The following is a 16,972-nucleotide window of genomic DNA, read 5'->3' as shown; positions in this document are numbered from 1 at the left end:
AAAACAGTTCTCAAGGAGGCTTCTGACACTGCTGCATAACAAAGAAATTGCCATTTCCAGATGGTTGTGGTTGAAGAGGGCAGTCACACCAGGTCTATACAAACCCGGTCCCCAATGGGCTTCTTTCTAAGTCCACTCTTAGGGATCCCAAGGGGTCACACATAGCCTTGGATCCTCAGATAACCTCAGCTGGGGACATTCTCACCACCCCACAGTGCGTGCGACACAGTCGCACAGCTATGGTCCTTGCTGAGGCATGACCAGCCCTCTAAAAACAACGGTTCTCGGGAACCAGGTTGGAGAATTAAAGGCGCCGAAGCGAACCTTTGTAGTTAATGATCGGGGAGTTGTTGAACACAGGTCAGAAGTCTGACAATGTGTAGGCTTTTTTTTCACCTAGAGTGTTCTTGTGTTCATGGGAGATGCAACCAAGGACCCTCGGGTGACGGCTCCTGCGAATGTGACGTTGGCTGGCGAGGAGTGAAATGTGACAGAGGTAAGAGTGAGCCCCTTCGTACTTCTGATCTGTTCTTAGCCTCCCTTTTCAGCAGCTACATTTTTTTTTCTTTCTAAACTAGAAATGACATCTTTATTTCTTCCTTGAGCCATTAATGTAATTCCTCCTAGCAGCAAAAAGTTTGGACAATAAAGAAAAGCAGAAAGAAGATAATAAAAGTCACTCATACTCCCAAGGCAGGAAAAACGTATCATTAAGATTTTGTATTAGCCTTCTAACATTTTTATAGGTATACAAACATATGTGTATAGGGTTGTATTCTACATACTGTTTTGTAGTCTACTTTTTTACTTCACAATATATAATGGAGATCTTTCCATGTGAATAAATATAGGTAAATATCATTATTTTCTTAATTTCTACATAATATTCCATTATATGACTGCACCACACTTTTTAAACCAATTTTCCACTACCACAAACAATGCTGCAATGAGCATCTCATACATACACCTTTTTGCATTTGCTTTATTCCTTCCTCCCACTCCTCCTCTCACCAGTAACCTCATGATACATCTCATTGCGTCCTGCCATATTTCCGTCCATTCCATACTCCACATTGCTGCCAGAGAGAACTTTCCAGATCATAGATGTCTTAGTCTGTTCAGGATGCTATAACAAAGTATTGTCGACTGGGTAGCTTATAAACAGCAGAAATTAATATCTCCCAGTTCTGTAGGCTGGAAGTCCAAGTTCATGGTCGGGCTCTGGTAAAAGCCCTCTTCTGGGACATAGACTGCCATCTTCTTGTGTTATGGCAGGAGAAGCAAAGGAGCTCTCTGGGGTCTCTTTCATAAGGGACTAATCCCATTTGTGAGGACTCTACCCTCATGACCTAATCACCTCCCAAAGACCCCACCTGTAAATACCATCACACTGGGGAGTAGGTTTTAACATATAGATTTGGGAGGTGCGTGTGGATCACGTTCCTCACCGTCTCCCCAGGACTTAACAACCACTGTGATTCTTCATTGTCTCCAGGACAAAGCTCAGTGCCTCCAGGACAAACCCCTTAGGAGTACAAGGCAGCTCACCAAGTGGCACGCAACCAGTTTTCCAGCCTTCTCTCCAGTGCACACTAGGCACAAGTTGCTTTCAGTCTAGTGATGGAAATAAATATTCAGTAGTGTTCAAAAAATGGTGGTGCAGGAGTGTAGAGCAAAGAACCTCTAGATTAGAGTGAGGAAGACAACTCCTTTGTGTGATCACTCATCACGCCCCAGCCCGTGGCAGACATCACTAATCAATCACTGCACTCCTTCCCTCTGAGGCCAGATGGGGTGCCACTTCTTTCTCAAAAGAGCACACTGTGTAGTAGTTACCAATTAATCAAAGTCATTACCAATTAAATCAAATGTTTGGAGCAGGTTTCAGAGAGAAGAACCTAAAAGATGATTGATATTTCAATAGATAGTGAATGGAGAGAAACAGACTTCCAGGTTCAAGGTATTGCACACACTAGGTGTAGTAAAGGCACAAAATTGCATTGCATCCACTCCGTTCCCTCTGAGCCTGTTACTGTTTTCTCTGACACAAAACAGACCACTTTTGCAGCCAAGTCTGTTTCAGGACCTTCTGTGCGACTCGCCAGGCCTAATGAGATTTCTCTCCCAAAAGCACTTAGCATGAGCATCCTGCCCAAAGTGTACTCTTTCCTCATCTCTAACCATTTCTTTTGGATCCTCCCCTGCCAGGAGCATCCAAATAGCTGGGCATCCAAGAACAAGAACCTGTACTGTTCCAGGAAATTTAGGAATTGATTCAACAAATGGATAGTGAGAATCTCCTGTATGGCAGGCCCTGAGCTATTTCTGCACATAAAAAAAAAAAACTTTTAACATTAGTTATAATTAGGTGCGGGGGGTTGTGTTTATATCACTTTATAATAAAATGATGAAAAACTAGAAAGAATAAGGAACATGGGAAATATAAATAAAATAGAAAATAAAGCACCAGAGAGGGACTTGTATCAACACCCAGCCCTGAGGAAGGATACTATAGTTCGCTCATTTTTTCATCCTCACCACCTAGCACAGTGCCTGGCACATAGGGGACACTCCATCAGTATATTTGACTTTCATATTTGGCTCTAAGCTTCCTGGCAGCCAATATAGAAAAAATATTTACAAGGTAACATAGTTTTACATAGTAAACATGATATGTATCATCTACTACATAGAAAGTAAATCTTTTCCTAGCACCAAGTACTAAAAGAAAGTTCTTGAGTGAGATTTAATAAAAGAGGGCTGACAAAGCAATTGGTTCTTTTTTTTCAGAGATCACAAAAGATAACTGCAATGGGACATGCCACACCAGTGCCAAGTAGGTACCCTCTGAGTCTCCTTTGGGGACAATACAAAGGGGACAATACTATTCCCAGGCCCTATCCTCAAGAGAGTAGTTTCCTGAGAATGTTTATGAGAATTTGGGATAAATTTAATATGACACTAGAAATATCTCTGAAGAGGCCACCATCAACTTGCCAGATCCAGCCTTTTGAACAAGCCGCCACTTGTGTTACCTGGCATGTTGGCAAAATGCCAGTTGTCACCCCCAGTTCACACCACAGGGACTCTTTCACAGAGGCAGGGGGAGCCCAGTGGGCCTCTCCCTTTCATCAAAACTTACTCCCGATTCACAACTAAGCCTTTACTTCTTCACATTTCAATTTTATGTTCTTAACTCCCAGGGGGCTTAAATCAGCCTCTGTCATTGTCATTGAGTGCATGACCATGAGTCAATTATTTAATGGCTCTAAGCCTCAGTTTCATCTGTAAATGAGAATAATAATAATATATACTCTTCAAGCCTATTGGATATTGTGTTAAGTTACCTAAAGAAATGCGTGAAGCATACCCCCTAACGCACAGGTAACTCTGAAGACTGTTAGCTCCCCTCCTTATCCCTGGGCCGATGCCCACAGACACACACTCTAGTTTACCTGATAAATGACTGCAGTTTTAGCTGCCCATGCCAGGGCCATGCTCGGAATGGACTCCCCTTAGGCAGGACTTCCAAGTGCCTCCTGGGGCGGCAGCTAGGATGCTGGGAATGAAGGAGACGGGTGTCATGTGTTTTCCTACAAACGGCATTTGCCCTTTCTCATTGCAGCTGCCTCCTCAACCCAGATGGCACAGCCTTGTGCAAATGTGCAGCGGGATTCCAAGGGAACGGGACCATCTGCACAGGCAAGTGAGGCATGAACTTGCTCCTGGGAGACAAGGTAGGGTTAGCTGTGGAGAGATCTGTGTTCCTGCAGACTGAATGGGAAGCTGCTACCGACCCGTGGACGGTGAATTGAATGTAACAGGGCAGCTGATTGTGCCTGGGGGGCGGGAAACCCCTGTGAAGGGATGGAGCTTGTGGTTCAGAATGGGTAGCCCAGCCCCACTCTTTTCTTCTGCTAGCAGTGGTTCACAGCCTTGACCACAATTGGAGAGCTTTAAAAAAACATTGGTTTGATATTTATCTTTCTCTGTCTTAGCTGCAACTAATTTAAAAAAATAATAAAAATTTAAATTTAAAAAAGTCTTAATTTAAAAAAAAAAAAAAAAAAAAAGCTTTGATATGATTGACCTCATGTGTGGCCTGGGCATGGGGACTCTGGAGTGGTACAGAAAGGGGCCTGCCTGGTTCTTCCTCCTGCAATCCACGTTATCTTGGGCAGGTCTCTTAACTGCTCTGAGCCCCCTTAGCTCATTTGTAAAGTAAACGTAAAACTATCCCCCTCTCGTGGTGGTCAGGGGATGAAATGATCCTCTATGTACAATGGCAGAATGATACAGCTGTTAAAAACAGCTCCAGCATTAGACTCCCCGGGTTGAATCTAAGGTCTTATAATGTGCATTTTCTTGGTGAAGTTGCTTGACTGCTCTGCATCATTTTTTCATCTGTTGAGTTGTAAATAATAAGAGAATCTCTCTCATCCAACTGGATGGTTGGGTGATGACCTGAATTAATATCTGTGAAATGCTTAGAACAGCCCTGGCACAACACTCAATAACTATAAGCTAATACTCTAATGGTTCTCAACACCTATTTGGTGCTAGAAAAAAAACAGAATACCTTAGCATCATTTTTCTCCAGAGCACTGTGTCTCAGCAGGCTTCAGTCCAGATTATGGCTTAGCTGGACAATGATCACACCAACCTGCTTTCTAAACCATCTTACCCTGGGGATTCTCCCAGCATGCAAGTACCCTGACTCTGGTCCCAGATGTTTCCTGCAGTAGGGTGTGTACAGTATCCTAGTGAAAACAACTAGAAAGGACAAATAACTAGAATATTTTTCTTGCCCTGTTTTTTTGGGAAAAGAGCAAAACCAGAAGACACAGGTTAATGTGAAAATAACCAACATTTCTATAACATTTTCATATATATTATTAGATGTGATTCTCAAACCTGTAAATAAACCTGTAAAGGTGGACCCCAAAGTTCAAATTCATTAAGTGATTTATCCAAAGTCACATGATGCGCGAAGGCCAAGCCAAGACTCAAGCACATACCTTGGTACTCCAAGTGGATCTAGGTCTTTGGTCCACTTTGAATTAATTTTTGAATAATGTTATGAAGTTGAGGTCCAAATTTATTCTTTTGCATATAGATATCCAGTTGTCTCAGTATTATTTGTTGAAAAGATTATGCTTTTCCCTCATTGAAATATCATGGCACCTTTGTGGAAAATCAATTGACCATAGATACATGGGTTTATTTCTGTACTCCAAATTCTATTAGATAAATGATAGATAGATGATAAATAGATAGATAATAGATAGATAGATAGATAGATAGATAGATAGATAGATAGATAGATAGATAGATAGAATATAAGGGTATTTATATTCTTATGCCAATACTACACTGTCTTCATTACTGAAGCTTTGTAGTAAGTTTTGAAATCAGGAAGTGCGAGTCCTCCAACTTTGTTCTTTTTCAAGATTGTTTTGACTCTTCTAGGCCCTTTGAATTTACATATGGATTTTCAGATTATCTTGTCAATTTCTACAAAGAAGCCAGCTGGGATTTTGATAGAGATTGCATTGTATCTGTAGGTCAGTTTGGGGGAGTAGTGCCACCTTAACAATACTAATTCTTCCAATCAATGAACAGGGAACATCTTTCCATTATTTAGGTCTTTTTTAAAATTTCAACAATATTTGTAGTTTTCAGAGTATAAATTTTATACTTTGTTAAATGTGTTCCAAAGTATTCTATTCTTTTTGATGCTATTGTAAATGGAATTGCTTTCTTAATTTCATTTTCAGTTTGCTCATTTCTACTATATAGAAATACAGTTGATTTTTATTTATTCACTTTGTATCCTGTACCCTTATTGAACTCATTTATTAGTTCTAATAGTTTTTTAGTAATATTCCTTATGGTTTTCTATGTCATCTATATCCATATAGATGGTTTTACTTCTCTTCCAATCTGGATGCCTTTTATTTCCTTTTCCTTTAATTGCTATGTCTAGAACCTCCAGCACAATGTTGAATAGAAGTGGCAAGAGTAGACATCCTTATCTTACTCCTGACCATGTGGGAAAGCATTCAGTTTTTCACGATTAAGTATGGTTTTAGCTGTGGGTTTTTCACAGATATCCTTTATCAGATTACAGAAGTCCCTGTCTATTACTAGTCTGTTAAGTGTTTTTATCGTTAAAGATATTGAATTTTTTTGAATCCTTTTGCTCCTTCAATTGAGATGATCATGTGCCTTTGTCTTTAATTCTGTTGATAGGCCATATTACATTAATTGATTTTTGGATGTTAAACCACCTTGCATTCCTGTATAAATCCCACTTGGTTATGGTGTATAATCCTTTTTATATATTGCTGAATTTTATTTGCAAGGATTTTCTGGAAAATTTTTGTGTCTATGTTCATGAGGAATATTGGCCTATAGTTTTCTTGTGATGGCTTTGTCTGGTTTTGATATCAGGGTAATACTAACCTCATAAAATTAGCTGAGAAGTCTTCTATCTTCTAGTTTTTGAAAGAATTTGTGAAAATCTGGTATAGATTCTTCTTTAAATGTTTGGTAGAATTCGCCAGTGAAGGAGAGATATTTGATGCTTTGCAGTCTTTTGAATTATCCATATTTAATCCAATGCCTGCCATTTTGAAGTATTTTCCACTTCTCAATGACTCAAATAAAAATGCATCAATGGTTTTACCCCCGCTCTCTTCTTCTCTACTCTGGTCATCTCTTCTCTAGCAATCAATCCCTGCGAAATCAGCAACGGAGGTTGCTCTGCCAAGGCCGACTGTAAAAGAACCATGCCAGGAAGCCGAACGTGTGTGTGCAAGGCAGGCTATACTGGAGATGGCATCGTGTGCATAGGTAAATGCCATCCCTCATCCATCTGGTGGCAGTTCTTTAAGAGTCGGAGCACTGTTATGTGATCTTCATGTTTGGATGCTGCCAAGATCATCTTTCAGTCTGTCTGAGCGGGAAGGTATGAGGATGTGGAAATATGATTATGGAGGTATGAAGGTGTGTGATGTCCAAAAATCATTTTGGAAGGAAAAAGAGGGAAACTTTTTTTTAATTAAACATTATGGTGGTGACTGGATTTTAAAACATTAATTAGTTCTTTTTTATACAGGTAGCATATTTTCAATATAGAAAAATTAGAGGATGCATGTAGGCTGGGGAAAAGAATTCTGGAAATAACCACTTTTACTTCTATTGTATTACCCTATTTTGCTATGTATAGATGTAATTTTTTTTAAACAAAAATTGTATCTCATGATATATGTTTAGTGCTTAGCAATATGATGTGATAACTCTCCCTGAAAATAAGTATACCTCCAAATCATTATGGCTGCATACTGTTCTTCTATAAAGGGATGCCACTGCAAGTTGTCTAAATTTTAACTTTTTAGTTGTAAAGAAAATTCACACCAAAATAGTACAGAAAAAGACCCACTTGCTTTTTACCTAGATTCAGTTACTGTTGATGTTTTGCACCATTTGCTTTATTTTTTCTCTCTTTATATATATGTATTTTATATATATATATATACATACTTTTTTCTAAACCATTTGAGAGTAAGCTATATATTATATGATAGTGCCTTTATCCTTAAATACTTGCACATGTTTGAGAATAAGGATAGAGTCTTACATAACTACAGCAGTTATCAACTTCAGTAAATTTATTATTGATATAATACTTCTGCCTAATTACCATTTATGTTCTAATTTTATCAACTGACCCAATAATGTCCTTTTTTGACATTTTTTCCTCTAGTTCAGGATCCCAGTCTAGGGTTGGGTATCACATTTAGTGATCACATCTCTTTAGTGTCCTTTGACCTGGAGTGTTCCTCGGCCTTGCTTTGTCTTTTATGACATTGACATCGTAGAATAATAGCATCCACCACCTCAACTTGTTTTTGCTAGCATGTCCTTCATTTGGGGGTTCATGTGCTGTTTTTTCATGATTATATTCAGACTTTGTATTCCAGGTCTAATATCACACTAGCGATATTGCCTCCTTCTCAGGACACCACACTAGAAGCTCGTGATTTCCAACTGCCTCTCGTTTGTGACGTTAATTTTGACCACTTGGTCAGTGTGCTGTCTGATTTTTCCACTGATACAGACACTTTTTCCTCTTTGCTACTAATAAGCAATCAATGTGGAGATACTTTAACACTAAGCAAATATCTTCATCAACATGCCGTCCTAAATTTAGCATCTATTGATGATTCCTCCCTGAACCAATTAAATTGCGATGGTTGCAATGATTTTTTTTTTTAATTCCTAAATCTTGTTATTCATAACATGTTGGATTAGACTCCAGGGTTCTATTATTTCAAGTCCTTGGCTGCAAATGCTCATACTCGTTCAACAGAGGGACAGAGTCAAGCCCACAGACTACGCTTCTTCTGGCACAAGCCCATCCCAGAGAGTCAATTTTGAGAAACCATATCTGGTAGCATTCGTACTGGGTTACTTCTGCCTCAGAGTTCTCAGAAAACTGAATCACACTTTGATACCTGTTTCCCTCAGTCAGTTCGCCATCCTGGTTGGTCCCTCGAGATGTCTTTACTTGAAAATGAGGCTTGATTCTCATGCCAGGTTTTGGCTTTTGTTTTAAAGAGATCAACCCGTGTCTGGAGAACCACGGTGGCTGTGACAAGAATGCAGAGTGCACGCAGACCGGACCCAACCAGGTAAGCTGTGCCCCTGGGGGTTGGGGAATACCTAAGATTTCCTACGAGCAAACTCCTGGGTCTTTAGAGAAGAGGGCTGAGAACAGACCTCTCAGGAGCAGCAGCAGAAAATTAATACTTTAAGGGAAATTCTGAAAGAATTCCCAAAGAGACCGTTCTTTGGGAATGAAGAGAAATGGGAGGGGGAGACAAAGGGTACTTAGGAGAAGGGGCTTTCCTGGAGTGGAGAGAAGTAGCCATTGGTAAACACTGCGTGGTCCCAGAAGCACCTAGAAGGTCCGTGACAATGTTCCCCTTTCTTTCAGCTTCCCAGAGCCCCACAATTCTTCTGTGGCTTGAGGCTCTGAAATTCATGTGCCACAGCAGAAGATAACGTCGTTAGGCCCTCTGTCAGTCACATATTCCCCAACACAGTGAACCTTGCGGTGCCTCCCTAGGGAGCGGGTTTGGGGAGGTGGGAAAATGTGAGGGCTTCAGCACAAAGGACAGGAGAGGTCACAGGGTGATAAGGCATAGGCCGGGAAGTTGGTGGCTCAGAGACCCAAGCCGTGCCTTCCTCAGTCTCTGTCACAATGGTCATGCAGGAGATTACATACATCAGAAACTGAATGGTGAAGTAAAGTTCCCCAGGGAATGTTCCATGGACGATATAGAGCCATTCAGAGACCTCAGTGCCGGGTCTCCCAATGGGCAGATCAAGCAAATGCCTAAAGCATGCAAAAATAAAAACTATATATATTTATTTTGAAAGAATTGTGTGTGTACATATATAGTCACAGGAAAACCAGAACAGTCAATGTTGGTCTACCTTGTACACATTTTGGGGTCCAGTAGAGTTCTTGTTTCTACATATGGGGTGAGGGAAACCTGTAAGCTTTTTGGTGCTCAGGGCCTCCTCCAAATCTAGAAGGCAATGAGAGGGACACAGGGTTGACCTCTGAGATAGGATCTTTGCACAGGATGGGCGGCTAAAGGGCATCTTGGTAAAGATTTGAGCCCATAATAAAGGTTGAGAAGGAGGAGCAGTGAAACCCTACTGATTGGCGTAGGCTGTTCCAGCCGATGAGTTCAAGTTCTAACGGGTAGACATCAGACCAGAGCCACGTCTCCTGTGTGGGAGCCTTCCGCGTGGATTAGAGAAGCCACACCTTGGGGAGACATACCAGGAGCAGATGTCCCTTTCTCTGGACACACAGAATGGGGACTAGAGCACAGCTGGGTTTCAGCCCCACTCACTCCCATGCCCAGGTGCTCCTGAGCAGAGTACATGGGACATGAGCATGAATTAGACAGTTGCCAACTCCTGGTAGTCAGTGTCCCCTCCCTCAGCTTGAAGCACCCACCTGACTCCCCTGGCCAAACAGTGGGGTCAACTGATGATTTTCACATGTGCAACTGATTTGACTCCAAAGCCATCATCAAACACCTCCTGGGGTCTTGGGGCTGAGCCCAGGTGGAGAGGAGCAAGGATTGGGTATAAATGGGAGTGGGCAGGAGCTCAGCTTCCTCACAAACGAACCTTTACCAACCAAGGGGAGAAAAGACCTGAGCACCCAGAAGGCGAGGGACCAAATAAGGTGACAAAGTTTTTTAAACATCAAGTTATCTTGACAACAAAGATGTGATACGTAGGAGATCCCAGCTCTAGACAGAAGCGTGCCAAACGCGCTAACATATAAGATGGCAAATATCATATAGAATAGATATTACCAGTCTAGAATCTTCTAATGTTCCTACTCCTGTTATGGAGTTCAGGCGTGAGAGCCAGCAGCCCTCTCTGTGAGTGACCTGTTTCCCTCTCCCCCCGGGCAGGCCGTCTGTAACTGTTTGCCGAAGTACACCGGAGACGGGAAAGACTGCTCGCTCATCAATACCTGCTTAACTGTGAGTCCGGCTTGGGGGCCGAGGCCCTCAGAGGTCAGGCCTGGGGTGCCGCCTCCCCCCTTCTAGGAGGTAGGGTGTTGGGGTGATCGCCTCAGAGCTGCTTTGGCCTTGAGGCTCATCTCTCCCTCCTGTTCCAGTCGTAATGTCATGAAAGTCCAGTCTCTGCTCCTGCCTTCACATGGCCTTCGCCTCTGTGTCTGTGACTTCTTTTCTGATGAGGGCCTGGTGGACTTAAGGCTCATCTTATTCATCTAAGAGGGTCTCATCTCGAGATCCTTAATTATGTCTGCAAAGACTTTTTCTAAACAAGGTCACATTCACAGGTACCAGGGCTTAGGACGTGGACATACCTTTTGGGGGGCCACAATTCAACTCATTGCAAATGGGGAAGCGTGAAGGGCTTTGCCCAAGATCACCAAGCAAGCGCATGGCCCAGCCAGAACTTGAACCCACATCTCTCTGACTTGAAGGCCATACTCTTGGCCACTTCTTGTGCTGGTTCCTCCCACGAGGCGGTGACCCCAGAGGAAGCCCTGTCCAAACACTTCACTTTCCTTGTTCATATCACTGTCCGCCTAAGAGCCTCCTGCTGTGGGCCTGAGAACAGGGCAGTCACCCATAATTAAAGCCCTTCCTCTCCAAGCGAGGTCCCTACTGTCCCCTTGTGTTGGTCTGGCAAACTCCTCAGGAGAAAAATGTCCCCGCATGAAATGATTGTGTAGGGATCACAAGGAAGAAGCTGCAGATAGCAGGGGGTTGGGATGTGGAGCTATTACAACTAGTACTATGGCCAGCTTTATTTTAATGGCGGTTCTTCCCGTGGCTATTTCTCAAGTACAAGAGCCATTAACTCGTGGCTGCTCTTCTTTGATCTGCATCTATGACTGGATTCTTTTCATGAAGAAAGGAAGTTTGTTTTCTTGCAAGATGGGCATGTTTTTACACTGATGAGTATGATTCAATAGAGAGAAGGAAATTGATACTGAAGGAGAGAAAATGGATTGTTACAGGAGGAAATTACATGAGTAGGTGACAGGGATGGGACCCAGAGCCCACTAGTGGAGAGGTGAGCCTCACCTAGGAGCAGGGGCAGCGTTAGGTAGGTAGTCAGTCAATTAGTTGGTCAGTCAAGAAGGCAGTTTGTTAGTTTGTTAGTTCATTGGTTAGTTAGTTGGTTAGTCAATCAGTTACTTAGCCAGTCAATTAGTTAAGTCAGTTAGTGAGTCACTCATGGGCACCTGCCTCATGAGGCCCTTTACTATGAATTAATGAAAACGTTTATGCCTGGCCATGCTAAATAAATTATTAGTTCTGCGAAGACTGAGACCATGTGCATCTGTGTATCTGCTGGAAAACTGCACACAGCACAACACACATCTTGGTCGATGAGCGTTCACTAGCTACCAGGTGCCGTTTTAGGCACTGGGAATTTATCAGTGACCAAGCAGCAAAACCATTTAAAGAGCTTGCATTCGGAGGGGAAGAGATGGACACTTCGTGTGTAAAGGATTAGTCGGTTAGTCGTTAGTTCACTTGTTAAATAAGGAAAGCAGAGTTGTGAGTTCAGGCCCAAGTAGGTATGAACTTCAGGACAAGAAGATGAGGAGGCTCTTATCTGTCTATTTTCTCGTTGAGGTATGAGTTGAGCTCATCAGTTGAGAGTGAAGGACAGTGATTGAGAGTTGAGGAGAGAGGCAAAGGTGCGAAATGTCTTCTCCAGAGAGAGATAGGGGCACAGGGAAAACAGTGTTTACAGGAGACAGACATCTCTTCCATACGAGGTGAAGAGAGCTTTCAGGGAACAGGGGGAGGCCATTGGGAGTTTGCTTATGGCAGTGAGTTTCAGAAGGCACTGGGATGGGAGGTCAGATCACAGGTGTATAGAGCACCATGGAGGGGAGTGTCCGCGTGGTAGGAGGTGACCTCGGGCCTCTGCTGTTGACTGAGATAAACAGAAAAGTGGGACAAGAGGGGATTCATCTTGATGGTCTTAGAGTATGCGGGGTATTGGGACAAGTAAAATCCAGGGTATGTAGCTGGAAGATCTGGGGACCATGGGAGGTGGTTAATAGTCTTGCAGGAATCAGCTTTTCTGAACAGCTCACTGAGCTGTGGCAGCTTGAGGCAGGAATCTAGGATTGTAGGTCCCTCTTGGACTGAAATATCATGATCCACAAATAATTTTGGAACAGCGATTGGGAGGGAAGGAAGATTTTGCAGCCAGCCTGTAAGACTTCTTGCTTGGGCTTGCAGAGAGCTTCTTGGTGTTCCGAAGGATGTCGGCTTTGAACCATACTTTGCTTTGTTTATATTTTAGGTCTTTGCCCCATCATCCACTATTAATAAGCTTTTGAGGACAAGGACAATGTTTCGTATCTATTTTATGCCAACTGCCTTCTAGCTGATGACTTACCGTTACTATGATGGGGTTGGAGTTTAGCCTAAAGCTAGGAAGAGTCAAATGAGATTGGAGCCTTTCTTGTTAACCCCAGGTGCCGAGAAAGTTCCCATTTGGCAACTCTGGGCTTATCTATACAGAACTGAAGAGCTGCTCAAACGGACCTGCCATCTTGGGATGTGAGGCTGGGTGAATAAGGAATAGGGAATTGGAAAGCAAGTTCAGGAAGAAGGCAAATAATGCAAAGCGGCCCATTAGAGAGCGAGACCAAAAATAAATTTCAGTACAGAATTGCTTTGTGAATATTGGCAGAGCTGGCAAACTAACTGGTCTGACTTTCATCCCCCACACATGGGAAATTTTGCCAGAAAAACGGTGGCTGTAGCGAATTTGCTATCTGCAATCACACTGGACAAGAAGAAAGGACCTGCACTTGCAAGCCGAACTACATTGGGGACGGGTTTACCTGCCGTGGCAACATCCACCAGGTAACACAAGCCGGGCGTGTTCCCGTAAAGTAAACTCTACTTCTCTCACATGCTAAGAACCCAGGTCGCTGAGAAATGTGCAAAAGTTTTATAACACGGAAGTTCTGGAACAGTGTGAAAGACCATTCTTACATAAATTGGTGATGAAAAGAAATTTTGTTTACCCCTGGAAATTCACTTGACCTGGAAGGTGGTGATTCAGATCAATGGTTCCAGATTCAGAAACACCTGGGTATGAATTCAGCTCTGCCAATTAGTAATGTGACTTTGAGCAGATTATATCACCTTTCTATGCATCAGTTTTCTAACCTGTAAAAGAAAATAATAATGGTACAAACCCCATCAGGTTGTTTCAAGACTTAAATGAGATAATGTGTGTAATGGACACAGAGCACATGGACATTAATTGCTGTTGGAGTGTGTACGTGTGTGTGTGTGTGTGTGTGCGTGCACGCGCGCACCTATCCTGGTCATAGAGGATGAGGTGGTACGATATGTGTCGATTTCTATCTGTTATAAAATAAATGTTCCATTATTTGGTTTTAAAAGGGACTAGAGTATTCTGGCTGTTCTTGTTAATAGAAAAACTAAACCTGCCATAAACGTATAACTCAATTTTTTTATATTTGAACTTTCAAAAATACTCTTAAAGCTCAGATGCTTCTGGAAATGGCCGAACCTTTCTTTGATAAATCAGATGGTTTATCCAGAAAGGTTTTGGAGCTCACGGCTTGTCCATGTAGTCATACTTAACATCAGTTGTAAGCCTATTGATGAGGCTGGAAAAGGCCCATTGTTGCAGATTTGCAGTTGAAAGCATGGTGGCTGCTTTCCATCTTAGGGCAGTTGTCCTGCATTAACCCTGTGTTGTTCTTGTGTGCAGTTCGCAGATATTAAGTGAATCCGCCCTGTCTTTGTTTCTAGGAGCTCCCCAAGAACCCAAAAACTTCCCAGTATTTCTTCCAGTTGCTGGTAAGAATATGTGCGTCTGTCTCACTATAAGAACTGGGTCTCAAGCCATACAGGATAAACCTGTAGCCTCTCAAATAGATGGGGGTAGAAGAAAGTCTGAGAATCTGGATTTCTGGAATAGGTTCTGTGTTGGTCATTTGTGAACTTCTCAGGCCTCAAGTGGACAGCATGAAAGACTGAAAAACTGTCCCACTGGCCCATTCTACACATGAGAATGTGGTACGTGAAAAAACTGCCATCATACCAGTAGAGAAAAGAAGTATTGCTGGGGCAATTGGTTTACTCTTTGAGTGAAAATATTCTGTTAGATCTTTCTGCACATCGCACATCCGAATAAGTTCTAGATATATTGAAGAATAAAGATAAAAATCTAGAGGAATGAAATCTAGAAGAAAATATAAGTAACCATAGGATTTCAGTGTTGGCAAGAAGATAACCAAAAATAACAGGGGTCACTTCTCCGTGGTAGGATTATGGGTAGTTGTTTTCTTATTTATACTGCATTTTTGAATCTTTAGTATAATAAGCATGTGCTATTTTTATAACCAGATAAAAATAAACATTATTTCAATGACAAAGAATCTGAATGGATTTGAATCTAAGACTCAATAAAACGCAGATTCTCCCCATCCATTGTTCATTCCCCTCTGCCACAATCCACTCTATTTGTTTGAGCCCCTGACTGTATTTATGTTAAGTATGTGACATGTGGCCCCTGCCTTCCTTCCCATAGGAACATTCTGTACGGGACCTGGTTGGTTCAGGCCCCTTCACCGTTTTTGCACCTTTATCTGCAGCCTTTGATGAGGAACCCCGGGTAAGCATGAAGCTTAGGCAGGCGGATGAGGTCTGGGACTGGAACACAGTCTTTGGGTGTCACCCTGGAACCAAAGGTGGAGACATTGCTGGGCAGGAGGAATCGGCTGCAGCAATGGAAGGGGCTGCTTCTTAGCATAGGGACCCCTATCAGGGGAAGCATTCAAGTGGATTTGGGGTAACCACTGGCCAGAGACCCTCTAAAGGAAATTCCTAAATAGAGTAGGAGGTTGGAAAAGACTCACAATTCTTAAATGATCCAAACTTCCCAAAGAGCCAAAACCCCCCCCCCCCCAAAAAAAAAACAAAAACAAACAAACAAAACAAACGGGAATGCTAGATTAAAGGGATTTAAATAGGTTCTTTCAGGACTTATCAGAGCCTTTACTATCCTGACATTTATTAGGACTCTTCATGCTGGATTGCCCATTAATATATATTAATGCAGCAAACATTATTGAGTATGCCAGACACTGTTTCTGGTGCCTGGTCTAGATTAACTCATTTCATCTTCATGACAATCCTGTGAGCTGAGTGTTATTATTATCCTCATTTTATAGTTGAAGACACTGAGAGAAGTGACTTTCCCAAGGTCACATGACTAGCAAATGGTGGTGGAAGAACTCAAACATGACCCCAAAGCCTGCGTTTTTAACCACTGCACACAATGCCTCTCTATGCATATATTTTGGACACCGGCAAAGCAAGGACACCAGCATTTTTCACAAGAAAACTTTTTTCAAGTAGCATCTCACAGGACCCGGGGTCCTTGCCACATGTATTATGAAGTGCTGAACCAAAGGAACCCCAAGTTCCCTTCCGAGATTCTACAGTGGAAACAGGGAAGAAGTAGGGCCACTTTCTCCCCCTTGCCTGAACAGTCTCTCATCTGTAACCCCGACCACAAGCCAACTCTGACTCTAACGTCTGAGGGTCCAGGCAGAGAGAGAGATGTCGGGGCGGGGAGGAAGGAGGGAAGGAAGGGAGATACATGGAGTAGAGGGCAGGAAAAGGGACTGGGAGCAAAAGGCTCCTAGCTCTGGAGGGAAACCTTCGATCTTCTATTACAGATTAAAGACTGGGACAAACAGGGCCTAATGCCCCAGGTTCTTCGGTATCATGTGATTGCCTGCCACCAGCTGCTCCTGGAAAACCTGAAATCGACCCCAAACGCCACTTCTCTCCAAGGGGAGTCAATCGTCATCTCCGTCTCTCAGGTAAGAGAGGCCACTTCAGGAAGGTGCCCATTTTCCTTGGGCCTTCTTTTTTCTCCTCTTCCTTAGAGTAACACCAGTAATAACAAAAATAATAATAACAATAACAACAAGCCAGGTACTAAATGTTTGATATGTACTAACTTATTTAATTTTCAAAATAATCCCATAATTTAGATACTATTATTTTCTCCAATTTACAAATTAGAAAACTGAGCTCAGAGAAATTAAGTAACTTGTCCAAGGTCCCACAGCAAGTAGATAGTGGAGCTGGAATTCAGACTCAGAAGAAGGCAGCTTCAGGTGGTCAAGTGGAAAGGCTTCTGGCCGCACTGGTCAGAAACTGGAAAGAGATGAAAGCTTTTGATCAAAGCCACTTGACCAGGCTGGTCTATTCCCTCCCACAACATAGAAACAAATAGTGGCTATAGAATTCATTGCAAAGAGAAAAAAAAGCATGTGCTGGGAGAAGAGGGGAGGGTTGATGGTGTAGAGAACACA

The 16,972-nt window shown here is 42.5% G+C and overlaps 1 protein-coding gene across 1 annotated transcript in view; it reads left to right on the top strand.

Annotated features, from left to right (window-relative positions):
* The window catches only part of STAB2 (stabilin 2), a 136,989-nt gene that overhangs the window by 81,121 nt on the left and 38,896 nt on the right, over positions 1-16,972 (top strand). The window contains exons 39-48 of the mRNA XM_039877947.1: positions 401-496; positions 2,794-2,839; positions 3,629-3,705; positions 6,733-6,858; positions 8,626-8,699; positions 10,512-10,583; positions 13,350-13,469; positions 14,394-14,441; positions 15,175-15,258; positions 16,328-16,474. Of these exons, the coding sequence (XP_039733881.1) occupies positions 401-496; positions 2,794-2,839; positions 3,629-3,705; positions 6,733-6,858; positions 8,626-8,699; positions 10,512-10,583; positions 13,350-13,469; positions 14,394-14,441; positions 15,175-15,258; positions 16,328-16,474 (890 nt within the window). The remainder of the gene's footprint in view (positions 1-400; positions 497-2,793; positions 2,840-3,628; positions 3,706-6,732; positions 6,859-8,625; positions 8,700-10,511; positions 10,584-13,349; positions 13,470-14,393; positions 14,442-15,174; positions 15,259-16,327; positions 16,475-16,972) is intronic.

The sequence above is a fragment of the Pteropus medius genome, unplaced genomic scaffold (genome assembly GCF_902729225.1).
Source record: "Pteropus medius unplaced genomic scaffold, Ma_sr-lr_union100, whole genome shotgun sequence".
NCBI lineage: Eukaryota > Metazoa > Chordata > Mammalia > Chiroptera > Pteropodidae > Pteropus > Pteropus medius.
This window is presented reverse-complemented; position numbering and strand designations above follow the sequence as displayed.